General features: G+C 47.6%; 1 protein-coding gene and 1 non-coding gene across 2 annotated transcripts; both read left to right on the top strand.

The window, feature by feature from the left end:
- The first annotated feature begins 424 nt into the window (after positions 1 to 424).
- LOC112853501 (epididymal secretory glutathione peroxidase-like) lies at positions 425 to 9,980 on the top strand. Its single transcript, XM_025917046.2, is given in 6 exon segments — positions 425 to 1,211; positions 3,911 to 4,064; positions 6,844 to 6,923; positions 6,925 to 6,968; positions 7,398 to 7,497; positions 8,996 to 9,980. Coding segments are annotated over 6 exon segments (792 nt in total). The 5' UTR covers positions 425 to 1,004; the 3' UTR covers positions 9,203 to 9,980.
- Positions 9,981 to 15,663: 5,683 nt separating this feature from the next.
- Positions 15,664 to 15,756, top strand: TRNAI-UAU (transfer RNA isoleucine (anticodon UAU)). The gene is given in 2 exon segments: positions 15,664 to 15,701; positions 15,721 to 15,756. It is a non-coding gene; the product is annotated as a tRNA-Ile (tRNA).
- Positions 15,757 to 27,021: the final 11,265 nt, after the last annotated feature.

Below are 27,021 nucleotides of genomic sequence, written 5' to 3'. Positions count from 1 at the left end.
AGTGTGACTCACTCAGGCCTCAGCACCTGGGATCCAGAAGTGCACCGTATTGTACACAAGAGGGACAAGGAGGCTGGGAGGCCTCCGGGGAGGTGGGGTGGGGTTAAATGTGTTACTGAAGCGGGGTATCCAGCAATATCCAGGCCTGTATCCCTCACCCAGTCCCAATTTTAGCAGAGACGATTGAGCAGTTGGGGACTTGATAAACCAAGAGCTGCTGGCTGAGAGGCAAAGCGTTTTTATTCGTGCCTCATCACCATTTTCCTTCTCAGGCCCTGGGGCTTCCAGGAGATTGAGAGCACTTTCAAAAGGAGCACATTCAGAATGGTAGATTCTCTTCCAGAAAACCGGCAGCCGCTGGCGGCTCCCTCCCCCGTCTGGTGTGCAACCCCCCCCCCCCCATACCAGACCAACGACAGCCAGGCGGGTGCCTCCGCGCCTTTTAACTGTGGCCAATCTGATAAACACAGAATGCATCTTTTCTTATTTATACGTCTTTGATTATTGGTGAAGGAGAACGTCGTATCCCAGCACAGATGCCATTTGGTTTCCTGCCTGGCGCCCATGTGTCTGTTGGGCTGCTTGTTTTTTCTTACTGATTTGGGAGCGCTTGCAGGCAGGTGTAGCATGCGATATTAATGTGCTTCCTTCACATTTATTGCAAATATTTTTCCTCCCTCAGGGCCAGTTTCCTTCCACCTCTCTTAGAGAGGCCCTCGGTGGTCCACAAATCATGATACCCCGAATGGTATTTGGGGTCTGTGTGGTCCTGTTTCCAGTGACTTTACTGCAAGGCTGGGGAGGCTCTCTCTGCATCTGGACACTACCCTCCACCCAGCTAAAGCAGACAGTAATCTTCAAGGACCATGGGCCCTTGCCCTCACCTTTTCATAATTCTGCCAGAATTTATATGAGTCCCAGGCCCTCATCGCACTGGTGAGCACTGAGTGCACGTGGGGGTGTGTGTGGGTGAGGATGTGGTTTAAATTCTACATCCCCGCTTAATGCCCCAGAAACCCTTGCCGGCTTGCGACTGGCCTGCACGGGCTTGGCTAGTGTGTCAAAAGGCTGCCAGAGTGCGGGAGATCCCAGCCTCCAAGACCAGAACCTCACACCTAGGCATGACGGCACAGTTACCTGCCTCCTCCCTCTTCCCTCTTCTGCTAGTCGGCGTCATGTGCACGAATCCCAAGCCCCCAGAGAAGGTGAAGGTGAGTGACCTCCAGAGGGGGCGGGGCGGGGCTCCAAGGTAGAGTCACCCTTCTGTCCTTCTGTCCTGCTTCAGTCATTCTTGCGAGACTCCCGCCTCCGCTTGCTTTCTTCCTGTGCTTTCCATTAACCTTTCTTTTCTTCTTGCCTCTTCTTCAGTCCTACAAACGGTGTTCCTTGAGCCGAATCTAGGGAGGAGGCTCCTTACTGTGGTCCTTGCTCCTCTCCATCTCCATTTAGGGTCGCCTGGACACCCTTCCAGCCACGTCAGTATCGGCCTCAGCTGGGCCCCAGACAAGGCTGGCGCGGGCATCACAGTGGGCGGCAGGGTTTGGGCGAGACCGTGGGCTAAGTCCTCTCAGTGGGATGCCCACGAAGAGGAGGAAAGAATCAATGTGGAAGTTTTACAGATGGATAAAGTCACAGAGCTACCAGAGAAGCATAAATCACGTGCAGAAATAACTGGAGGACTGAAGCAACTGAATTTGGAATCAAGTGTTGGATTCTGGCCTCAGTCTAGTCCCATTTCATGGCTCCGTTGCCTTATTGAGGCAACGTGTGTGTGTGTGTGTGTGTGTGTGTGTGTGTGTGTGTGGCGGTGGGAGGACAGCTCAGGGATGGATAGATGGGATCTAGGTGACTTGGAGGCAGAATGGGATCATGAAGTGAGAGGCGAGCAAACTCTTGTCCGTAGCGGGGGGATCACTTTTGGTCACCCTTCACCTCTGTCAGCCTCTGCCATCTCATTACGAAGTCGTGGGTGACAGTGTCTACCTTGTGGGTGGCTGAACAGTAATTATGACACGTGCGATGTGCTCAGTAAAAGGCAGCTCTCGGAAGATCTTCCTACTGCTCTGAAATCGACCAGAGAACGCTCTACTTTTGAGACTTGATGTGCTTTTCTGTCACTGTATGCTGCCTGGTTGGGTATGAAGGCCCCGGACCCTGGGCTGTAGAATTTGCTTAATGAAAAGCTGGGTCTGGAGGTATAGGAGACCTGTCATGTGGACTTAGATATGTTGGAAGCAGCACTGAGTGTCAGCAGTAAGTGCCGCAAAGGGCTCTCCAGGTCCAGAGTCTCTAAATCCCCACACCCTGGTACCCAACATGATTGTCATTAATTTTCACTGCGGTAGCAAAGGGGGAAGAAGACAAATCATGAAAAATGTTCAGCTTGGCACCGGCACCATGGACATGGAGATCGATGCTTTCACACAACATTCTCAGTTTTGCTGGCATGTGTGTCTCTGTGCACTTAGGGGAAAGCGCAGAGGCCTGCTTAGAGGAGGCAGCCTTCTGACCAGGGGCAGGGACTGAGGCCCGCAGCCCGGTGTGCTAGCGAGAGCAGCAGCTGGCCAAGAAGGTTGGAGAAAGTCCAGTTTTGTTTGTGTGGCATCAGGACCAGTGCTGGCTGGCTGGCTGGCTAAAATCCTTTCTAGTCCCTTGGATTTCCAGGGAGTCTGGGTTAATCCTACTTTAAACCTGGACCTTCCTTATCGCATTTCGTCCTTCTCCCCTTTCTCTGACCAGTTCCTCTCTGCCTTTGTCTCGCCATGAGGCTTGGTAGCTTCCTTTTCACACTCCCTGGGTTCTGTGAGGCTGTGCTGATGAGCACTGTGGAGTCCAGACCCTTTGGGTCCCTCGTGGACTCTACAAGAATAGAGTGGGGGAAGAATAAGGCGAGATCTGCCTTGTAGAGGAATTTAACCTAAAATCAGGCAGCGAGAATGTCGTGTACAAAGTATTTCTGTTATATGGAACTTATTTGTGTCACATAGAATCCTGCTCAAGTATGCTCAGAAGATCCGGGGAGGAACAGGACAGACGGAGCCAGTGATGAAGGCGAGAATTCAATTCCTAGAGCACGATGCGGTGGGGGGCTGATTATGTGAGAGCAGGTGCTGCTGGACAGATGTTCGCGGCACCAGCAGATGGTCTCGGGCTCTCGCTGTCCTCTACTGGGAGCTACAGAAGGAGCGTCACGGTGGTGGCTTGTAAAACCATCACACGAGCAAGAGAGACGTGAGGGACAGAAGTATCCCAAGCAGGGCTGACGTTAGCTTCTAGAAGGTAAAACCTGGAAGGCCGCTTGAAGAGCTGATGGGAATCTAGATGAATGTCTTCGTCTTACCCGCAGGGGAACTGAGGGCCAAGGATGAGAACGGCCCAGGTTCACAGGGAGCTGGGGAGCAGAGCTGGCTTTGGATCCCCAGGCCGGAGTTCCTTCCACACCACGCTGATGCGTGGAGCAAGCAGTCGGGAGGCCTCGGGAAAGTTACAGAAGTGACCAGGCCATCCTCAGATACATAAGCCATCCCACACCTGCCCTTTGTGGGAGAGTCTAGGCGGGACACCTTCAGTCCAGAACCAGCAAGAAGCCTCATTTCCACAGAAGCACACAGGGCAGCGAGCTTTTCTCTTTGGCCTCCCTTACTTCGTGAACCTCTGCTCTTTTCATCTCATCCTGGCACGTTTCCCGGCGCCCGGATAACGGGAGGGGACATGACTGCCTGCCGCTCAAACACCATTGGCGGTGCAGTCACAGGACGTAAGTTTCCATCGTGTCGTGGATGCCTCGCAAAAGCCCTGTTTGTTTGCTGCTTCGTTTTCGGTTAATGCAGCCGTTACCGTTTGAGTGCGCTGACAGATTTCACAGGTGTTAGGAACTGTCACTAATATTATCCTTTTAAAAATCTTCCAGATGGATTGCTACAAAGATGTGAAAGGCACCATCTACGAATATGACGCCCTCACTCTTAATGGAAAGGAACACATTCGGTTCAAGCAGTACGCGGGCAAGCACGTCCTTTTCGTCAACGTGGCCACCTACTGCGGTCTGACAGCTCAGTATCCTGGTAAGAATTCAGAGCCACTGTCCTTGGGGTTACAGTTTCCTGCTCAGCATGTTCTAAGTCCTAAGTAGAATTACATTCTAATTACGCCTTGAAGTAGATCCTCAGGACCCAGTGACTTCATTCCCTCATGTCAGGAGCCAGCAAGCAACGGCCCACGGGTCAAATCTGGTCAGCCTGCTTCGGTGAACAAAGTTTTATTGGGACACAGCCATGCCCATGTGCTTCCATACTGTCCGTGGCTGATTTACGCCTCAAGGCCGGGTTGAGTAGTTGATGACAATAGGGATGGAGACCATCCGGCTTGCAGAGTCTAAGGTGTCCACTGTCTTTATACAAAGTTTGCTGAGCCCTTCCCTACATCCTGCCTCTGCTTTGCTCCTGAGATTTCCGGGAGAATAACATATATCTGAGGACTCGGGGCCTCGGCGCAGATTCCAGAAGTCTTGGTAAATACGAGACAGCACTGATGTTTTTGAGACTTTTCCAGGGTGACTTGCTAAGGCAGAGGCGGCGGGGATGGGCTGCAGCTGTGTCTGTCCGGAGAGCTGGCCCAGCAGGTGGGGGCAGAGGCGAGTCGTCCGGCTCCACCTCAGGGTCTCCTGGACGTGGTTTCCCCGTCTCTGTACGTTACTCAGGGAGCGATTTCATCTTTCTCGTATCTTCGGCCGTGTGGTTTCGAAGCCGGCGAATAATGAACAGGATGGATTTTAACCAGAAATAGAGGCACTTCTTATGTTTGAAGTAATAAGAGTTTCATTTTTTTCTTGTTTTTGATTATGTTGTGTTTTGAACAGGTAACATATTCAGAAGGCTCACAAATTATAGGAATCAAGTCTAGAGTGAGAAGAAGTCTTTCCAGCTCCTTGTCCCCCTCTCTCTAGATGACCGGTATTATGTTTACAGAATCCGCAAATTCTTTTTTCTGCCCCCCCCATTGTAACATAATGTAAATACTGCTTGTCACTTTGCTTTTCGTTTTAATAAACTATTTATTTATTTATTTATTTATTTTAAGTAGGCCCCATGTCCAATGTGGGGCTTGAACTCACAAGCCTGAGATTGAGAGTCACCCACTCTACTGACTGAGCCAACCAGGCATCCCACTAAAGTACTTTAGAGTTCAGACCACCTCCTCATTCTTTTTAAAGACTGAATGACACTCTATTGGACCGTAATTCATTTTACCAGTTTACGGTGACTTTAAAAATTCATGTATTCAGTTCCCACTCTGTACAGAACAGACGAGGCAACTGAGGAATAGTTTCCCAAGGATTGGAAGATGGGATTCCTAATTTATTGTCTCTTTCCCAGAGCAAGTGACCACATACGATGACTGAAGACAGGTAAGAAGGATGTGGGGAGAGGTACTGGGGAACCGTATGGAATCAGGAAGCCAATGTCTAGTTCGTAAAGAAAAAGGAAAGAAGAAAGAAAAGAAAAGGGAATGAAAGAAGAGAGGAAGGAAAGAAGAAAGGAAGGAAGGAGGGAGGGAGGAAAGAAAAGGACTAAGAGGAGGCTCCTGTTGACCAGTTGGTTGTGGAGAATCTTCGTGGGACCGGCTAGTGTCTGTCAGGGCACTGAAGCCATCTAGCCAGAAAGGGTTAACAAAGAAGCTGATGACAAAAATCTGAGCAAAGGATGGGAAGACAGAGGAAGGAGGCAGGTGCAGGCTCGTGTGTTCCGGCATGTCGGTGAGGACTGACGTAGAACATCCTGAGGATGTTGAAGAACACCGGGAAGCTGGGCTTGGAGTTTCTCTGGCTCTCTCTGCCCATCAGGTCTATTTCCTGCTCCACCCAGGGGACCCAGTCCGTACAGAGGAGAGAAGCCCATTATCGTCATCTGTGTCTTTTTCTTAAAAACAGAAAGAAAGAAAGAAAGAAAGAAAGAAAGAAAGAAGAAAGAAAGAAAGAAAGAAAGAAAGAAAGAAAGAAGGAAAGATTGGGGCACCTGGGTGGCTCAGTCGGTTGAGCTTCTTGACTTTGGCTCAGGTCATGATCTCTTGGCTCATGGGCTCAGGCTCTGCATCGGGCTCTGTGCTGACAGCTCAGCCTGGACCCTGCTTCGGATTCTGTGTCTCCCTCTCTCTCTGCCCCTCCCTTGCTCACACTCTATGTCTCTCTGTCTCTCAAAAATAAACATCAAAATTAAAAAAGAAAGAAAGAAAGAAAGATTCAGTCCTGCAATTAACCAACCAGGGAAGGCAAACATTTTTTTTTTAGTTGTGGTTAACAAAAGATATAACATAAAATTTACACTTGTAACCATTTCCAAGTTGTACTGACCAGTAGTGTTAAGTGTGTTCACACTCACAGATCTGGAGACAAACCTCCAGAACTTTTTCATCCTGCCAGACTGAAACTGAACCCATTAAGTAACCCCTGCATGCACTGTCCATAAGCAGTCACACCTGTCACAATCCATAGTAACCTGGTGAGGTTTTGAAGAGTAAAGATGACTGGGGCCCAACTCAGAAGAAGGGCCAGAGAATTCTCTGGGATGGGACCTGGGCATCCCTGCTTTTCAGGAAGGGCCCTCTGCTGATCCTGATGTGCCACAGATTGGGGAAATATTACCCTATAATAAAGGGCTTTTGAATGCGTGTCTGGAGCTCCAGCACGTAACTCCAGCCCTGTCACTAAAGGTCTTTCCAGCTAGAGACTTTTCCTTCCCTGAGCCTCTGTCTCCTTCTCTGTAAAATGTGTGGCTCCATAGATCTTTCTCTACACAAGGCAGAGTCTCCGGCCAGGCCACCAGACGGTCTCTTCTCTTCCCACAGAACTGAACGCACTTCAGGACGAGCTGAAGCCCTGGGGCCTGGTCGTGCTGGGCTTTCCCTGCAACCAGTTTGGGAACCAGGAACCAGGAACCAGGAGAGAACTCGGAGATCCTTCCGGGGCTGAAGTGAGTGCCTGCTTGGGCCCACAGGAGGCCTCTGCCCACCTTTCTTCAGTCTGCGGGGCATGCTCACACGAGGCTTCCTGGGTGGGGGGTGGGTTACACCGACATCAACTTTGTCCTTCCCTGACGTGGGTCTGGCAGTATCTGGACACTCTCCTTCTCCCTGGGAGTGAGGTCTGGATGGACCGCAGAGGAGCAGGACAGCAGAAGGAGCCGGAACAGAAGCAGTGCAGGGGCACAGGCTCAGGTTGCGGAACAGAGACAAGTTACAGGAATCAGGGAGCCTGACGTGAAGAATGGCCTTATTTCCCCGGGGCCCTGTTTTCTGTATCTGCCCTTCTTCCTGCCCTTCCCATGACCCCCAGCCCCGAGGCCCCCCACAGCCTTCTCTCCTACACTCTGGAGCTCTCTGGCAACTGTGAGTCATTGCAGGTATGTGCGTCCAGGGAGAGGATATGTACCGAATTTCCAGCTTTTTGAGAAAGGGGATGTGAATGGCAAAACAGAACAGAAAGTCTTCAGCTTCTTGAAGGTGAGTGAGTTACTGACCCAAACCTCTTCTTCCCTCTTCCTTTCCTTACAACCGATGTGGTAGAAAAGGGTCTCATGCCCGCAAACAGGATGAGATCTTTGCAAGAGATCTCCAGCTCAGCAGAGGGATCGGGGTTTCATTTGTCCATTTATGAGGCTCTGGCTTTGGTGACGGAGAGCGCTGTGTAGAATGACAGTGTTTCCGAGGACCAGCCTGCGTGGTGAATTCATTCATTCAAGGTACAGTTGCGGAGTCTCAGGCAGTTTCCTAAACAATACGGATAAAAAGAAGACACAGTCCCTACTCCTTGATGGGTTAGTATTGGAGAGGGAGACGTAGAAATCAACAGGTTAATAAGTGCCTTTGATAAAACGCTGACTTTTAGGTACAGAGAACTGGAGGCCACTTTTAGGCAGCGCCGGCTCACATCGCGATTTTTATACACTCTCAGCAAATCGGAGAAAACAAAACAGTGTGAGGAGGGTTTCGGAAACTCAACTGACTTATAGGGTTTCCCGTCAGTCTCAGGTTAGGACGTATATAGAATTTATTCTTACAGTAACCTTTTTTAAATGAAATGATGAAGTGATGATGTTTCTGAAAGGTTTTGTTATTTGATGAAACAAAATGTTGGAACTCCATGTTGGTCCCAAAGATATTTGTGAGATGCTTCTGGCCCAGGAACCCTGAGACCTGGAGAAGCACATTCTAATCTAAGCCATTCACTTTGCAGAACAGGAAACTGACAGCCACAGAGGTGACGTGTCTTACCCACAGCAGCATGGCTGTGTGATCACAGGGTCACCGGGGAGCAGGAGGGGGGGACAGACTCTTCCTGTAATACTGACAGCCATCTTAAAAAATATATTTTTTTAAACATTTATTTAGGGGCGCCTGGGTGGCGCAGTCGGTTGAGCGTCCGACTTCAGCCAGGTCACGATCTCGCGGTCCGTGAGTTTGAGCCCCGCGTCGGGCTCTGGGCTGATGGCTCAGAGCCTGGAGCCTGTTTCCGATTCTGTGTCTCCCTCTCTCTCTGCCCCTCCCCCGTTCATGCTCTGTCTCTCTCTATCCCAAAAATAAATAAACGTTGAAAAAAAAAATTAAAAAAAAAATAAAAAATAAAAATAAACATTTATTTATTTTTGAGACAGAGAGAGAGAGAGAGAGAGAGAGAGAGAGAGAGCATGAGTGGGGGAGGGGCAGAGAGAGAGGGAGACACAGAATCCCAAGCAGGCTCCAGGCTCTGAGCTGTCAGCACAGAGCCCGACACGGGGCTCGAACCCACAGACCGTGAGATCGTGACCTGAGCCGAAGTCGGACGCTTAACCGACTGAGCCACCCAGGCGCCCCCCGACAGCTGTCTTGATGGTTGGCATGGTGGCAATCAGAGTTGTTGAGAATCACAGGAAATCAGAGTACCTAGGCATGGGAGGGGCGGATTCCCCGTGGGCGAAAGTAGCAGAAATGATGTTGTTTCTCTGTTCCTTCTCTGCTCCAGCTTTCCTGCCCTCACCCCTCTGAGGTGCTGGGCTCTTTCAGACACATATCCTGGGAGCCGGTAAAGGTCCACGACATCCGCTGGAACTTTGAGAAGTTCCTGGTGGGGCCCAACGGGGTCCCTGTCATGCGCTGGTTCCACCAGGCTCCCATCAGCACCGTCAGATCGGACATCCTGGAGTACCTGAAGCAGCTAAAAACGAAATAGGAATCCCGCGTGTGGGGCGGGAGCCATCCTGCTTCTTACCTGAAGACCTGTTTTTTAAAAATTCCGTATTTCACTACGCTGTCTTCCTAAATGGCCTCCGCTCGACTCAATCACTCTATCCTGCCGAAGTTCCCCCTCCCTACCAAGTAGATTGATGCTCAGAAGGCTGCTGCTATTTCTCCTTGTAAGAGTACGGACGTGGGAGAAGCACAAAACACTGGAAACCCTACATCCTCAGACGCCTGTTACAGATGGCATCACTCCTATCCGTCAAGGGAATATCAGCCTTCCGTGAGGATGGGTCAGTCTGCCACAGTATCCTGGAGAAGTGTGTTCCTAGACACCACATTGCCCCTGCTCTCTCCACCCGACAGGTGTAGAAAGAACAGTGGGGTGGTAGCACACAGTCTGGGTTCCACCTCATAACATTTTCCCTCCCCTAAGGACAAACACGCATTGTCAGTTCCCAAGTCTTTTCAGATCATCGTTCACCCGTGACACCCACCGTCCCACATGCACACCGACCTGTCATTCCGGTTTAGGAGCCCTGAGGTGGAGTGGGAGCAGGGGACTGCCTCGCATGAAGGGAGGGGCATCTCCAGAGCCTCCCTCTCACTTAGATCCTACAGAAACTTTCCTAGGGTCTGACCTCTAGTGCACTCAGGCTACGACACCCGGGCCAGGCGCCCTTGGAAGGATGGGCTTTCCTCTCTCCATCCTACGTTCCTCAGCATCACAGCCAGCCCTGTCCTGTCCCAATAAAATGTTTTCTGCAGCACCTGGCATCACTGTGGTGGTTTTTATACCTTGTCCTGTGCTCAAACTTGTCTCATCTCTCTGTTCTTTCTCACTGTAACTACCAGAGATGGTGTGTTTCCCAAATTACCTTAACCCCTTGCCTAGAAGGAACTGTCCTCCCAGATCCTTGGAAGGTTGTCACCTGGTGGCTCTGAACTGTCACCCCTGATTAGGAGTTTCTCAGGTCAAAGCCATGTCCCCTCTCCAGGGGCAGCTTGTATCCAATTACAGTCAGTGGAGGGTATAAAAGGCAAGACCTGACTTCCCAACTTGGGACATCTCTGAAGGGCCCGTCCTAGCTGCAGACAGCCCCGAGGGTCTGATGCCTTTGTGTTGACCCTGAAGTAGTGTTCCAGTAAACTCTGAATGCAGATCTCCATCTTTGAGTCCCTACAGGTAACCAAAGGGGATCTGAGAAATAAGATGCTAAAATGAGAGTTAATAAAATTTTTTTCTAGTCTTTACTTGCTTTTGAGACAGAGCAAGACAGAGTGGGAGCAGCGGAGGTGCAGAGAGAGGGAGACACAGAATCCGAAGCAGGCTCCAGGCTCTGAGCCCGATGCAGGGCTCAAACTCACAAACCATGAGATCATGACCTGAGCCGAAGTTGGATGCTCAACAGACTGAGTCACCTAGGTGCCCCATATATATACATATATAGGTGTATATATGTATAGATAGATAGATAGATGATAGACGAGAGTTTTGAAGCTGAACTGTCTGCTATCTGGCTGGCAGTGTGGGGGGTGGGGGGAGCACAAACAGCCAGAATACAGACCAGCAGGTGCAGTTTTTACAACTCTCACCAAACATGCACAAGGCGGTCACACTGGTAGCTCCATGTGCTGGTGAATGTGATGGATCAGGCACTTGAGAAATGTGAGAGAGTGGTGAGAGAGGTGATATAATTTTAAGGCAATTTTAAGGTTGTTCTGAGAAGAAATTGATGCTTTGGAGGGAGATGCTTAAAGGCTGAGGGTGACCTCTCACCAGATAAAGGCTAACTGTGAAAACCAGAGTGCCTCCCCAAGAGGAGATAAAGAACTTCTCATATCCTGCAACTCAAGAGCACAAAGGGCAAGGGTTCAGGTTCAAGACTTAATCGTAGGAATAGTAGGACTCCAAAGAAGGTTAAACCCTCAAACCAGATTATCTCCTATGCTCAAGTCACATGGCCTGGATTGGAAAAGAATAGAACCTTGAGGCATTGGATGGATACATCTGGTTGGATGCGTTAGAACATCTAAATCCCCAGACTTTCCAAGACCCCCAGCCCTCCTTATTAAGCGTAAGCACGTCCTTCTTGCTTGGTGATAATGCAGAGGCTGGTGCTCTGCCAAACACCCATTCAATATCCGCCCAAAAAGAATTAGATTCCAAAGGTTCCTGATCAAGGGGCATGAAACACAAAGTTAGCTGAAAGAGAGTTCATGGATATTGGAGCATTTTCACCAAGTGCAGAGGTTTTACACATTGGCAAGAACCAACACACCGTTAGGATTCTCCTGTTTGGACAAAGAAATGGCCCTCATCAAATGTGGTAGAAATGCCAGGACTATTGTGTCTAATGACACAAAGGAGGGATCAAAAGCTCCGAAAAGTAATGCTGGAAAGTCACTGAAGACAAAGTATTGCAGGAGTTTGAAAACATAAAAAAGAATGTGCAGGATCACGGAGAAGTGTGTGGTGAGTGTGGTTGATGAGAGATTCTGCTACAGAAGTGGCCTCGCTGTTAACGATGCGGATTATAGGATCCTGAAATGATTCGGGCCAGAGATGGCGGCACTCATACATCAGAATCTGTGTGGGGGGTGGTGGGGGTAGGGGCAGGCAACTCTGTAGAGTGTCGGAGATGATTAATAGAACACGGCATCCCTAGAAGCAAGGGAGATGAACAGCCAACAAGGTATCATTGTCTGCATAATCAGAAGAACCTAGAATACATAACCAGTAGACTGAGGGCAGCAGCCCCAATTAAAAACAAAATCAGCATACCTTGCTCAGCTCTGATCTTGAACCAGAGGAAAAGCCAAGTCCTGAGGAAGTAGGACCCTGCAACAGCACCACAAATATAGAAAATATAATTTCCCCATTCCTTCCCTAAAGGGACTTGTGACCATTCACTCAGCAGCCATAAACTCAAGAAAGAGAAACACCCTTACATTTCAAGGACTGTTTTTTTAAATTTTTTTTTTCAACGTTTATTTATTTTTGGGACAGAGAGAGACAGAGCATGAACGGGGGAGGGGCAGAGAGAGAGGGAGACACAGAATCGGAAACAGGCTCCAGGCTCAGAGCCATCAGCCCAGAGCCTGACGCGGGGCTCGAACTCACAGACCGCGAGATCGTGACCTGGCTGAAGTCGGACGCTTAACCGACTGCGCCACCCAGGCGCCCCATCAAGGACTGTTTTAAATAAGGTCCAACTTGACATTGATACTAGAAGGCCCACTGTGTCATCATGGCCCCTGGTTAGAATGGAGGCTACAGGGTCCAGGCAGCAAATGGAGTCCTGGCCCAGGGCTGGTTCATCCACTAAGGCCATGGATCCATGGGGCGGAAATTTCTCCTGTCCCCAAATGTACAATTAGAATGGTATTTGTGGGAGTTGGTGTAACCACTACATTGACTTCTTGGCATGTGGTCTAAGGAACTATCACAGTAGGAGAAGCTGAGAGGAAGGCCTGAGGCTGACTCCCCAGTTCCCAGCTGGGCCAGTAAATGAAGCCATTCAGGTGAATGGAAACCATCCTCCCAGGGACCGTGACAGATGGACCAAAATGGATGCACAATTGGGATCCCTATAGTGTCTCCACTTAATGCACCAGTTTGTTCCCTACAAAGAGTAAAAGAAAGAGTCTGGAAAATGACAGTGGACTACCTACCACGATCTACACCGAGGAATAGCCCTAATTGAAACCATTGCACCTGCTGTGGTATCTTTGTTAGAAAACATTAATTTACACCCTGTGATTCTTTAAAGAAATATGTGGAAAATGAGATTTAGTATGACCTTTTTTGGAATCATTAGTTTAAAAAAATCATCTGAACACCATAATAAAATCTTACCCTTGACTCATTACACTTTCTGTACATCCCAACACTATCATCTTATCCCCAAACCTGGCTCAGGGAACATCTACATTTGTTTAGAGTTAAGGACATCGATCCTTTGGGAAGGGTCAGAGACTGACTTTTCAGCTAGGAAGGCCACATTCCTACTCAGAAGACACTGTTTATGGTTTTGGGGTCAGAGACAAGAGGGGGACAATGGGTTGGTCAGACGTTTGGCCCTTCCCCAGGACCAAGTCCTGAGCTAGCTCTTTAGCTCAGGCTGGGCTACTCCCAGGAAGAGAAGACAAGGGATCAGAAGGAAAGACAGTCTGTGTTCTGGAGCGCTGGTCCTTACACTGTAAAATGTACCTCAGCACCAAATATTCTCTTCATCAGAAAACAGGGAAAGACATCTGGCAGCATTGATTAAACTGTGGTATATCAGTGGATGGACTGAACATTGTGCAAATGTGTAATAACGTGGAGTAACAGGTCCAACCCAATAGCAAGGACTATATAAGTGCTTCCTTTAGCTTGCCCATCACGGGAAATAGTTTATGTTATAGTGCTAAATAAAAACAAAATAATACAGCAGGTCAGGAGCCGCTCCTGCCACCACCAACATGGAGACTTTGTACTGAGTCCTGTTCTTAGAGCTCAAATCTGCATCCCCCCCCCCCCCCCCACCGCTGCACCGCTGAAGCTGAAGACGCCACCGTGGGTGCACATGCTGTTGGCCATGACTGTGTACGCTCTGGTGGTTCTTACTTCCTCATCACCAGAAGAATAATTTATGGTGTTATTGCTGAACCTCCAAGTGTTGGCTGTATGACAGATGAACATGGGTGTCAGAGACCCGTAGCTTTCCTGGCCTACGGGGTTAATGGACAATATGTTGTGGAAGGACTCACATCCAGATTCCTGTTTACAATGACGGACTCAGGTTTCACAATCCTGGACGGATCAAATGCACCAAACATTCCCACACTCAGTAGATGTCTTCTTCTAACTCATTGGATTCGTCTGTGTCCTGTTGAGTTTTGTCATGGCTAGAGTGTTCATGAGAAAGAAACTGCTGGGCTATCTGATAAGTTAAAATGCCTTTTGAGAAGAAATCAGTGGACATTGGATTGGCTCCTGTTAACAAAGTTTTAAAGGCTGTTCCAACCTTCTGGTGTGAAATGTGGAAAAGAGTGGAAAGCAGCAGTGAAGTGAACCCTTTGTCCACTGAGAATACCGGAGCATGTTCAAGCCTGAGCTGGAATGTCCTCTTGGTGTCAGAGAGACAAAACTCATCACAGTACTTCTTCCTGCTGGACCATACTGATGTCCCAGCCAGGTTAAGTGGCATCCCCCTTTTAGTTTTTCACTTCTAATTTTTTTTAACATTTATTTATTTTTGAGAGAGAGACAGAGTGGGAGCAGGGGAGGAGCAGAGAGAGGGAGACACAGAATCTGAAGCAGGCTCCAGACTCTGAGCTGTCAGCACAGAGCTGATGTTGGGGCTCGAACTTACAAACCCTGAGATGGTGACCTGAGCCAGCCAGGTTCTCCTGTTTTTCATTTCTTAAAGAAAATACACTCATTTCTACAACTGTAATATTGAATAAAGCGATTACTTTTTTACAGTTCTTTTCACGTTTTTTGGAGATAACACTTCTGACTTTTAAAAATTAATGTAAAATTGGAAAGCGAGATCCCATAAGTAGAGAGCTCTGGACGGATGGTCAGCTTTACCCATGGTGCTTTGCCTCTAAACAGAGTATGTGACAGTTACTGCAGATATGTATGCAAGACTGTTTCCTGCACAATATTATGTATTTGAAGTGCAGAAATAATTTTTCCGATTAAAAAATACATAAATGCGTATGTGGGTATGTATGAGTGTGTGTGTGTGTGTGTGTGTGTGTGTGTGTGTGTGTAGTTACAGCCTTGCCCATTCCAAAAATACTCCAAGGAAAACCTTCAGAGAACAAAGTCTGAAATGAGCTACAACGCATGGAAACAATGGGTTTGCATGTGAGACCTTAGAAAAATTCTCGCGGAATTATCACATTGTTTCCTGCATCTCCTTAGCCCGGGTTGCAGCTGTGTATTTGCAAAACAGTGTTTTTCTGAAGGAAATATTATCTCTCCGAAGGTTTCGGGGTAGGAAAGTGTCTTAACATCGTGGGGTTAGAGCACAGGGGCGAGGGGTCGGGAGGGCTGGTGTCCGGGCGCGGGAGGAAGGCCCGCGGGAACCCCCAGCTGGAAACGCAGGTGGAATTCGCTCCTGCGGGCGGAGCGGGGGGGGGGGGGGGGGGGGGGGGGGGGGGGGGGGGCTCCTCCGAGGGTACGGAGTCTGCGTCGCACGTGGCCGTTTGGACCGATGTGACCTGTCGTTCAAGTGCTTTCCAATCCCAGCTTGGGTGTAGGGAAGCCGCGGGGACGAGAGCGGGGAACCGCGACCCTCAGCCTCCAGCTTCCGCGGCGACGGCGGCCCCGGGGATCCGGGACCGGGCTTCCGCCCGCGGCTGGTGGCCTCGCTCGCACGACCCGCTTCCGCAGCGGGCGCCGCCTTCGGCCGGAAGCATATATTAACACCACCTCCGCAGCCTCACTCCCGCACGGCTCCAGTGGCGCAATCGGTTAGCGCGCGGTACTTATAAGACAGTGGCCGGTGGGCGATGCCGAGGTTGTGAGTTCGAGCCTCACCTGGAGCACTTTTACCGCGCCCGCTGCGGCCACCCCTGCGAATTCAGGGGAGCGGTGGGGAGACCCTTGGGGGGGGGCGGGGTGCTGTCGAGCCGCTGTGACCTCATCCCCCGGGAACCTCCTGCAGGGCCAGTCCCCGCGTTTTTGCAGCCGCCTCCTCCCGGCGGTCGCCAGGACACCTGCTCAGTCGCCAGAGACTCAGGCCCAGGCTCCACGTGCGCACAGAAATTATAAAACCACTGAAAAGTACTCCTATGTCTGATTTGTTAACTGCAGGAAATCAGGTTGTTTTTTTTAATAAGCATTTCCGTGGAAAATCTGTCTTGGACCCGTTCCCTTACCTTAGTTTCTCCGCGGCTCTGGGCTTGGATGGGACGCTCGCCACGCGGGCCCGCAGGGCCTGAGGCTGGCGCCGACGACGCAGGTGCTCAGCCCCAGAAAACCAACGGACCCATCACCGCCTCCGAGCTGCGCGGGAAACCCGCGTGCGGCCCCATCTCACCGTCTGGGTCTGAAACGTTACCGGAGGCATCCTGGACACAGAGTCCCCAGCTTCCCGGGGTGTGTGTGACGGTCCCCGTGCACATGCGTCAGTTCTCCGGGCGCCGTGACGGTTTGGAGTGTCCACAGCGGCGGCCCACACTGAGCGGCCCGCCCTGCACGTGTAGGTTCACAACCAGGCTCACAGCAGATTAGACGGACGCTGGGCAACGAAGGGATAGAAGATAGTTCAGTTACCAACACGGACAACGGACGTAGCATAGAGGTTGTTCACAGAGTTGTTTTCAGTGTTAAAAGGACATAATAAATTATCCATTAAAAACGGCCACAAATTCCTCCCATCTCCAGGCATGTCCCTTTGCAATGTGATTTTGCAGCTACTTCCATCAAGAGGTGGGGTCTGTTTCTCTCCCTCCTGGTTGTGAGCTGATCTTGTGATTGACACTGACCAGTACAATGCTGTGGAAATGATTTTGTAGGGGCCCCAAGATGAGGCCTCAACAGGTTTTGCCCCTCTTGGGACCCTGAGGCCCACCTTGTGAAGAAATTCCAGCTCACCTCCTAGAGGGTGCACAGTCACATGGAGAGAGGGGTGCTGGATCCCAGCCAGTCCAGTGGACTCCCCAGACACGTGGGTGGTAACATTTTGGACCATCTGGTCCTAGTCACGCTGTCTGATGACTGCAGGCACGGCAATGGCCACAAGCAAAGTCCAGATTGTGGGCCTGCAGAGTTGCAAAAAAACAAAAACAAAAACAGTTATTGTTTTAAGCCAATAAATTTGGGTGAGGTTTGTTACAAAGATGTAGATGACTAATAAAAGCATTTAACACAGAATAAGAACCTAAGATAAATTAGATTATTACTTTGGGGGATCTTCTCATTGTCCTAAGCATCGGGTCCTCTCTGCTCTTGCCGCAGGTGAGAGACTCCAAAATCGTTGGGGACCCCGGGCTATTTACGTTTATTCCATGAGTAAGCTGTCTCCTTGGGTCCTTGCACCGAACTCAGAGTTGAAAGTCAGAATTTCTGAACCTCAAGAGTGAGGCGACTCATGAGTGAGTAGGCAATGTCCACATTCCTTGCCTGCTTTTGCAAACAGACTAGCCGTATTCTTGCCAGTGTTGCCTGTCCGTCTCATAAGTGTGCTGGTTTGCTTTATCAGCCATGATAAGGAGACAAGGGGCTGATGTCCACATTGAGACATATTTGCATATTGAAGTAGTTCAGAGATACCAAGAACTCATATATATATATATATATATATATATATATATATATATATATATAAAATGTATTGTTGGACCTCTATAACATAGAGAAATGTAATGTATTTGCCAAGAACACTAATTGTGAATGGATTAAACAACCCAATCAGATGGCAGAGATTGTCATACTGGATTAAAAACAAAGATCTGGGGCACCGGGGTGGCTCAGTCGGTTAAGCACCTGACTCTTGATATCAGCTCAGGTCATAATCTCATGGTTCAGTTTGTGGGATGGAGCCCCGCATCCGGCTCTGAGCTGACAGTGCGGAGCCTGCCTGGGATTCTCTCTTGTCTCTCTGCCCCTCCCCCCTTTCTTCACACTCTTTCTTTCTTTCTTTCTTTTTTAATAATTATTGTAGTTTAAAAAATTTTTTTTACTACTTGTGTCTTTTAACCTTCATGCTAGCTTTTTGAAAATGTTTATTTTATCTTTGAGAGAGAGGGAAAGCGAGAATGAGTGGGAGAGGGATGGAGGGAGAGAATTCCAAGCAGGCTCTGCACTGTCAGCACAGAGCCCAATGCAGGGCTTGAACTCACAAACCTCGAGATCATGACCTGAGCCGAAGTCGGACACCCAACTGACTGAGCCACCCAGACGCCCCTCACTCTTTTTTAAATGTTTATTTATTTTTTGAGAGAAGGAGAGAGACAGAGTGTGAATGAGGGGCAGAGAGAGAGGGAGACAGAATCCGAAGCAGGCTCCAGGCTCTGAGCTGTCAGCACAGAGCCTGATGCAGGGCTCGGAACCCACAGACCATGAGATCATGACCTTAGCTGAAGTGGGACGCTTAACTAACTGAGCCACCCAGGCGCCCCAACTCTCTCTCTCTTTAAAAATAAATAAATAAACTTGAAAAAATTAATGTTGACAAATTTGCCAATCTTTTTCCTCATTGTTGTCATGTTGTGCATGTTTATGAAATTCTTCCCTACCCCAAGTTTACAAATATATTCTTTTTTATAATTTTATAAAATCTGTATATATTTGTTTTTTACGTGTAAGTCTTAAACAGGTTTTTTTTTTTTTCTATATGATGAAGTACAGGTCAATCCATGTGTGTTCATTTTTTCTAGAATTATTTATCTAAAATTCATTCCACCCCCCATCTGTAGAGTATCCACTTTTCTCTATCCGGTGTCCACATGAGCACAAGTTGTTATCTTTGATTTCTCTGTTTGGTGATCCCGGCCAATGCCATGCTTCTTTTAATTACTGTTGAAACTTTGAATGAGTCTTAATATCAGGTGGAATAAATCCTCTCATTTTGTTCCTTATCTCCCTCGTATCTTCGTTAATTGCCCATTTACACTTCTACATACATTTTAGAACTGAGTTCATCAATTTCTAAATATAAATTAGTTAGGATTTTGGAATTGCTTTGAATCTATGGATCAATTTGGGAGATGTGACATCTCTATAGTACTGGCTATTTCATTCCATAGACTTGGTATGTATCTCTATTTATTTGGGTCTTAAACTCTCTCACTAAATTTTCATAGCTTTTTCCATAGAGGTCTAATGGACCTCATAGACATCATTTCCCTTAGGTTCATTAGATTAAATACTATTTATTTTATTGGATTTATTATTAAATATGGCACATTTTATGCAATTTGTCCTATGACAATCAATGCATCTTATTTCTTTTTACAATTGCCTATTACTTGTATATAAGGATACAATTGATTTTCATACATTTATTTGCCTCCAGTACCTTAGAATACTCTGATTTTAATTATAACATTTTAGGAAGAAGAGTGCAAGAGAAAGAATTCTAGTACCAGCCCTCTGATTATAGGACTATGCCTCTGTTACATGTGTTAACATACCCTAACAAGGTAGGTGTCTTAATCAACTTGACTAAGATGTTTATTCCTCACAGTTCTGGAGGCTGGGATGTCCATGATCAGGATGTCAGCGTGGGCAGGGCTGTCTTCTTAGCTGGCGGGTGTCTGTCTTCTTGGTACGTCCCCACACGGCGGCGAGGAAACTCTGGTGTTTCTTCCTCTTTTCATAAAGGCTCCCATCCCATCATGGGACAGCTCCACCTTCATGATATAATCTCAACAATATCCCAAGGGCACCACCTTCTAATACCATCATATTGGGGGTTAGGGCTTCAGCATAAGAATTTGGGGGGACATAGTCCATGATTATAGGAGAGTTATAGTTGTCTGTATACTTGCAAACACTTAATATTTTCACTCTTTTTAAATGTCTTCCATTCAGTAGTATCTTATTGAAATTTTAATTTCCGCTTTTCTGCTGACTTGATGTTTGTCACATTTTCATATGTTTCCTGATCTTTCAGACATCTTTCTTTGCGGGGAAGTGAGTACTCAATAGTTTTCCCCATTTTTTTTCTGGATTTTTCTGGTTTGTTTATTATTGGTAGGAATTCCTTAAGTACTCTGGAAATGCATTATTTGTCAAAGTTGCTTTTATTTTTGGCATCACTTAAAAAATAAGTGTAGCTTAAAAAAAGTGTAGCTTATGGTCAACTAAAACGCATGAACCTTGTTTTTATGAGGTGCTGTTAATCTCCAATATTGTGCTGGGCAATTGATTTCTCCCAAGTTTAATGCACCCTCTGGTCAATAGCAATTGGGGATGTCAAGTTGATCAGTGATCATAACTGATCAACTGATAGTTAGAAATCACATGCAAATGTAATCAGCACACTTATTATATGTTCCACCAAATCAGTTCAAATGTAGCAAGAAACGTCCACAGAGAGCCTAGACCCCAGAGCTAGGATTCTACTTGGGCTTGACTTACGTTTGTCTTATGGGTCGTCCTTTGTAAACCTAAGCCTTTCCTCAGTGATTACCACACTCCACAGGCCTTCACAGCGTGTCCTGCTAAAAAAAAAAAAAGCGTACAAAGCCACAGAATCTCTACATTAAGGTTGCCTTTTAGACTTCAAAGTTTCATTTAGCCTCTTTATAAATTCAGGATATTTTAATACCTCCAGGACTTCTTGTAGATAATACTTACAGAATTACAGCGGATTAATGGTGTTTTTAATATCCTGAGATACTATTTCAGTGGGTGTATAGCCTTAAAAACTACAAGTAGGTAAAAAAAAGTTTCCCTAGCATTCGTTCACAACTTAGCCTCATATTCCTCTTCAATCCTTTTCTTTTCCCACTTTAAATATAATTTTTCTGGGGCTCCCAGCTGGCTCACTTTGTACAACATGTGACTCCGGATCTGGGGGTTGTTTGAACCCCACATTGGGCATAAAGATTACTAAAGAAATTAAAAAAAAAAGATTGTGTGATGATAAAATGAGTTAATATTTTAAAAAATAATATGATTTTTCCTTGTTGGAGAAGACCGAAGCAAATGGGTGTTAAATGGCATTGTTTTCTTCAGTCCAAGGTAATATTGTACCACTTTCCTGCTACGGTGGGTTTATCTCTCCCCGGTTCCTTTCTGCTGTAAGCTTTTTACAAAGCATGTCCACACACACACCACAGCCAGTCTGTGGGGCCACCATGGCAGGATCAGAGCTGCAAAGGCAGGACTTCTGCTTGTTGACATCCTTGACATCAAGCTTCTCACGGCAGAGACTACTGAATTGTTCATTTTTATCCCAAATAACAGGAGGGGTGTGTGGAATTTAAAATACACCAATCTTGGTTTAGTTAATAAATGGTTTCTTCCTTGAAGAGGCTGAGGTCTACATGAGATCACCCCTACCTCAGGGGCATTAAAAATTTTATCTTAGAGAGAGAGTGCGCACATGCGAGTGGGGGAGGGGCAGAGAGGGAGAGGGAGACAGAGAATCTTAAGCAGGCCCCACACTCAGTGCAGAGCCTGACTTGGGGGCTCAATCCCATGACTGTGGGATCATGACCTGAGCTGAAATCAAAAGTTAGATACTTAACAGACAGAGCCACCCAGAAGCCCCACTCAGGGAAATTATGTGACGCTGGCTTCGGAACGCCTCGTGATCCCGGAGGTCTGTGCTCCTGAATTCCCCGCATCGCCTTTCTTCCCTCCCTTTCTCTTGTACTCCAGCTCGGTGTTCTGCCTTCATGCATTACTTTCTTCCCGTCTTCCAAAAATCTTTATCATTAGGTGTTATTATTATTATTATTATTATTAGTGGTTTTGGAACACGGGATTTTTAGGAAAACCAACTGACACATATTGTTTATTTTCTCTCTGTGTTGACTCCCATATTGATCTAATGGGCACACTAATAACCCCCTGATGATTAGTGAGGATTAAATGTGATGTATTTGAAGATGGCTGGCACGTGGAAGGCAGCTTGTGAATGTCGATGTTCTTCTCTTCCTGCATGCTTCTTTCTCTCATCTTCTTACCCCCCTTCTTCTTCTATCTTTCCTTATTCCCCCCTTCTCTGCCTTCCCCCCTTCCTATCTTCCAAGCCTAGACTCCCACAACACCTTCTGGCCCCATGGACTCTGTCTTCACCAGGATGTGAGCCAGAATGGACACCTGGGTCATGAGAGGCTGAGAACTCTAGGATCTGAGTGTTCCAGTGGTAGTCTACTGGCCCAGGGCAGCTAAGGCCCTGTGAGTAGGCAAAGCTCTTTCAGCCTCAATTTTTTTTACTCTTAACCTGGTTGCAATAGGGATAGGTCATACTTTCAGCTGGGAGTTCTGAAGTAAGCCTACCATGTTTTCTGTAGGATCTGGACTATTTGCTCTTCTCATGCAGGAGGCATGCTCCGAAGGTACTCACAAGCTTACCAGAGCTTCAGAGATCTGGGAAAGCAGAGTCTACTTGATCTGAACAGTGAAATCGGGCCCATAAAGAGTTTTCTTACCACTCAAGAGATAATTTCTACAAGGGGAGCAAAGGTTAATGTCATAGATGGTTAGGAACTAGTAACAACAGGTGAGGGGCCGGATGACATAGTTAGAGCCCTAAAGTAGGAATACAGAAATTGGGTTCCTTCCATTGCTATTAACCACATGATGTGGCATACACATCACTTTATCCCCTCTGAGCTTAAAATACATAATGTAAATGATAAATATAATTTATTGTGGACAGGCCAAATGTCATGCCTCATGCTCAGTGCTTTATATATGTGTGTTAATCATATTTTTAATTTTCTGTATTTCCTGATGCTTTGACATCTTGGGACCTCGGCAACCCTAGAGAAAGACTGTCCTTGTCCCTGCGGGCTAATCAATTCCCAGAGGTAGGAAACAACCCCATGCCTTTTCTGTGCAAACCAACCAGTCCAGAATCCAGGCTCCAAACGTTTGCCTTAATCAAGCCCTTATGCTCTGATCCACTATCCTGCCCTCATCTCCCCAGGGCCAGACACCAGATAGCCACGGACAGCCCCCAAACTTATCCAAACTGCCCAGTGCTTAAGACTGTCTCCCTGTCTCACACACTCCTTCCCACAGAGACCACAGTAAAGTCTCTAGCCCACATCCGCCTCCCCCTTCTCTGCCTCTTGACTGACCTGGTGCTTCCCCTCTCCCCTTTGTGACAGGCCACGGCTTCTGTTTCCGGGGATCTGTGAGTATATAAACTTCCCCTTTCCTGACAGTCAAGTCCCCTCCTGTGTGTTCCCAGACTGGGCTAAAACAACCCAGGCGTACTTTGGAACAACATAATGTTTCATCTCACGCGGCAGGAATTATTATCATGCAGTGTCTGTGAGCAATGGCAGAGGGAGATCTCTGCATGACTGTTCTGGAAGGGCTCTGGGGTTTTTGAGGCCCAAGTTGGTGTCCTTGCCTGATTATTCTCAGATTAGAAGCCCCAAGAAGAGCTCAGAATTCTAGAGAGAGAAATGGTTTCTGTCTTCAAAAAAAGCCTTCAAAGCCTCCCGACCCACCAGCCCTAGCTGGGCCCAGAATCAGCTGTACCTGGACTTCAGCTCCAGAAAGCGCCCAGAGGAGACAGGGGGACACAAGGGACTGGGTCCAGCAGGCACACAGAGCAGGAGGGTTTCAGCCACGTCAGCTGCTCCCGGTTTGCCTTGTAGCACTCTCTCAGAGCCCCTAAACGCAGCCTTCACCAACTGGTAAAAAATAAACAATGAAAACTGTAATAAATAGAAGTTGTCTATTGGATTCGCAGGCTGCTGTGGAGTAAAAAGCAAAGGGCTTATTGTAAGTGAGGGGAGCAAGGTTGTATTCTCCAACCCCCTGTTTTATCATCGTGTGTAACATCCGCTTACGGTCAATCTCTTTGTGTATTCACGCCCAGTACATTAACATCGATTAGATCTTACGAGCTGGTATATTGTAATAGATCTATATAATCTAACAACTTACCTTCATATATCATCACATCATCTGAGAATAATGACACTTTTCTTTCTTCCTTTCCAGTCATTTAACCTTTTATTCCTTGTGTGGGCATGACTGCCCAAGGCGATGCATGAGGCACACAGAAATCCATAATCTTCAATAGAAATGATTATAGCTGGTATCCTTGATTAGTTACCAAGCTCAAACAGAATGTTCTCATTATTCTACATACATTCGATATTTCACATTTAAGGTGATGTTGACTATACTTTCTCAAAGATGCTAGGTTAGAGAAGTTACCTTCTATTGCTAGGCTGCTTGGAGTTTTGATCATGACTGAATGCTGAATTTTATCAAGTACTTTTTTTGTCTCTATTGAGGTGATCGCAGGGTTTATTTCATTCTTTTTTGGGGGGAGGGGGGTTATTTCATTCTTAATGTGCAAATTGGAATGATTGATTGACTGATTTTTAAAATTTACATCCAAATTAGTTAGCATATAGTGAAACAATGATTTCAAGAGTAGATTCCTTAGTGCTCCTTACGCATTTAGCCCATCCCCCCTCCCACAACCCCTCCAGCAACCCTCAGTTTGTTCTCCATATTTATGAGTCTCTTCTGTTTTGTCTACTTCCCTGTTTTTATATTATTTTTGTTCCCCTTCCCTTATGTTCATCTGTTTTGTCTCTTGAAGTCCTCAAATGAGTGAAGTCATATGATATTTGTCTTCCTCTGACTGACTAATTTCGCTTAGCATAATACCCTCCAGTTCCATCCACCTGGTTGCAAATGGCAAGATTTCATTCTTTTTGATTGCCAAGTAATACTCCACTGTGTGTGTGTGTGTGTGTGTGTGTGTGTGTGTGTGTGTGTGATACTACATTTTCTTTATCCACTCATCCATCGAGGGACATTTGGATTCTTTTCATACTTTGGCTATTGTTGATAGTGCTGCTATGAATATGAGGGTGCATGTGTCCCTTCGAAACAGCACACCTGTATCCCTTGGATAAATCCCTAGTAGTGCAATTGCTGGGTCATAGGGTAGTTCCATTTTTAGTTTTTTGAGGAACCTCCATACTGTTTTCCAGAGTGGCTGCACCAGTTTGCATTCCCAGGAATGATTTAATTTTTAATGATAAACTAACCTTGTAATCTTGGTATAAACTTAAGACCAAAATCACTTACAATTTTAAACATGACTGTGTTCAGTTCCTTAACTTTCATTATAATTTGTATCTATGTTCAAGAGGGAGACTGACTGATGGTCTTCCTTTCTCATAATGTCCCCATCAGGTTAGGTATGAAGGTAATACCAGCCTTGGTTGGGCAGTTTCCTTCTAAAACGTTAAATATGGACCTACCGTATGGCCCAACCACTCGACTGCTAGGTATTTATTCAGGAAAACTGAAAGACTATATCCACACAAAGGCTTACGTACAACTGTTCATAGCAGCTTTATTCGTAACTGGAGATATTCACCAACAGGCAGATGTGGTATGTCCATAGAACAGAATACTATCCAGCAATAAAAAGAAGTGAATTATTGATACAAGCATCATGGATGAGTCTCAAAATAATGATGTGAGTGAAAGAGTAAAGACAGCCCATATTGTAGGATTTCATTTACATAAATTCCGGATAACTACAAGTTATAACGTATAACTTGTATAAACTACAAGTTACAATGTTTCATAAAACTACAAACATACTGACAGGAAGCAGTGGGTGTGGGAGGGGACCGGGGTTACAAAAGGGCACTGATGGACACTTGGGGGTGTGGCCTGTGTTCATTACCTTTATTGTAGTGATGGCTTCTTGAGCTATACCTATGTCAAACTCATACATATGTTTAAATATATGCAGTTGATTCTAAGCAAACTATACCTTATAAAGCCATTTAAGATGTACATTAACTAAATAAAATAAAATGTACATTACCTGGAAGACAATCTCATTATGGCTTTCTGCAAACGTAATTGTGGGTCTCCTTCCCTACACTGTGGAAGTGTCCCCTCCCCGGGCCCTGGGCTCGCCCCGCAGCAGGAGCTGACCCGCGCTGCCCACCAGGAGCGTCGGGCTCGGCTGAGTTGGGGCTGCTGCCCCGCATCCCAGAGGCGGCGGGACGGACGGTGGGCTCACCCCAGGACAGGTGGGCGGGAGAGGGGTGAAGAGCGAGCGCGCGGAGGCGGGGGCCCTGGCTGTGTGATCCCCACCCCGGGTGTGACATTGACTGTTACGATGAGGGGAGAGGGGGGAGGTCAGCGCTGGGGCCCCTCCGGGTGCAGACGGCTTTGGTCCGGGGTCGGCCAGCCTGTGGCCACACCCGCGTCCGCGTTCCTGCAGGGCGTGCTGGAGGCGGGCAGTTCTCTTCCCCGACGGGGACCGTGTGGGGAGGGTCGAGGGGACCGGGGCCCAGGCCCTGCTCTGCCTCAGAAGAGCTATGTCTGGTCAGATTTATTTCTTCTTTGAATAGTTTAAAGAAGTCCTCAGTAAGCCTCGGGACATGGGATTTTCTAGGTAGGACTTTTGACAACTAATTAAAAATATTTCATCGTTTAAGAATATTCACATTTGATATTCCTTCTCGAACCTCCCTTGACACGTCACGCTGTTCTAACATTTCGTCCACTTCGTCTAAATACTCAGGTGTATTTGCCCAGATTCTTTTCACTTCCGCGGTAGCTGCTCCTGTTGGTCCCGGTTCGCTGGGCTCCCCTCCCCTGCAGGTCGGGGGTCTCCGCGCTGGGTCCAGGGCACCGGGACAGGTGCACCTGCCGAGCCCAGGTGCACAGATCTGCAGGTGGTCCAGCGGCCATGGGGGAGGGGGGCGTCAGTCCGACTCAGCGGGAGTCACCACCTCGGATCTAAGGCGTGAGGGGTCCTCCTTTCGAAAGAGGCAACATTTAAACTGACTTAAGAGACAAGTCGCGCAAGATAACAGGTTTTCTGTGCGCCTGCTCTTAAGTCACTGAGCGCGGCCGCGCGCCACCCGGGAAGGGAAGGGGGAGGACGGTCGTCACGGACCTAAGCGACCTACAGGGACCCGTGTTACAGGGTCGGGAGAGCAGAGCTCCTCAGCCTCCGAGCCCCGCTGCGCTTCCCCGCCCCCGTGCACCTGCCCGGCACGGTGGGAAGGGGGAGTCGCTCGCGCGCTTCCCCGCACAACTGTGCGCCTGAGACGCACTGTCGCATGTCCTTCCAGCGACTGAAGGGTCGGACAGAGATGTGAGAGTGAAAAAGGGAACAG

The sequence above is a fragment of the Puma concolor genome, chromosome B2 (genome assembly GCF_028749965.1).
Source record: "Puma concolor isolate L17-30 chromosome B2, mPumCon1.1.hap2, whole genome shotgun sequence".
Classification (NCBI taxonomy): domain Eukaryota; kingdom Metazoa; phylum Chordata; class Mammalia; order Carnivora; family Felidae; genus Puma; species Puma concolor.
The sequence above is the reverse complement of the archived record's forward strand: the minus strand, read 5'-3'. Positions and strand labels throughout refer to the sequence as shown.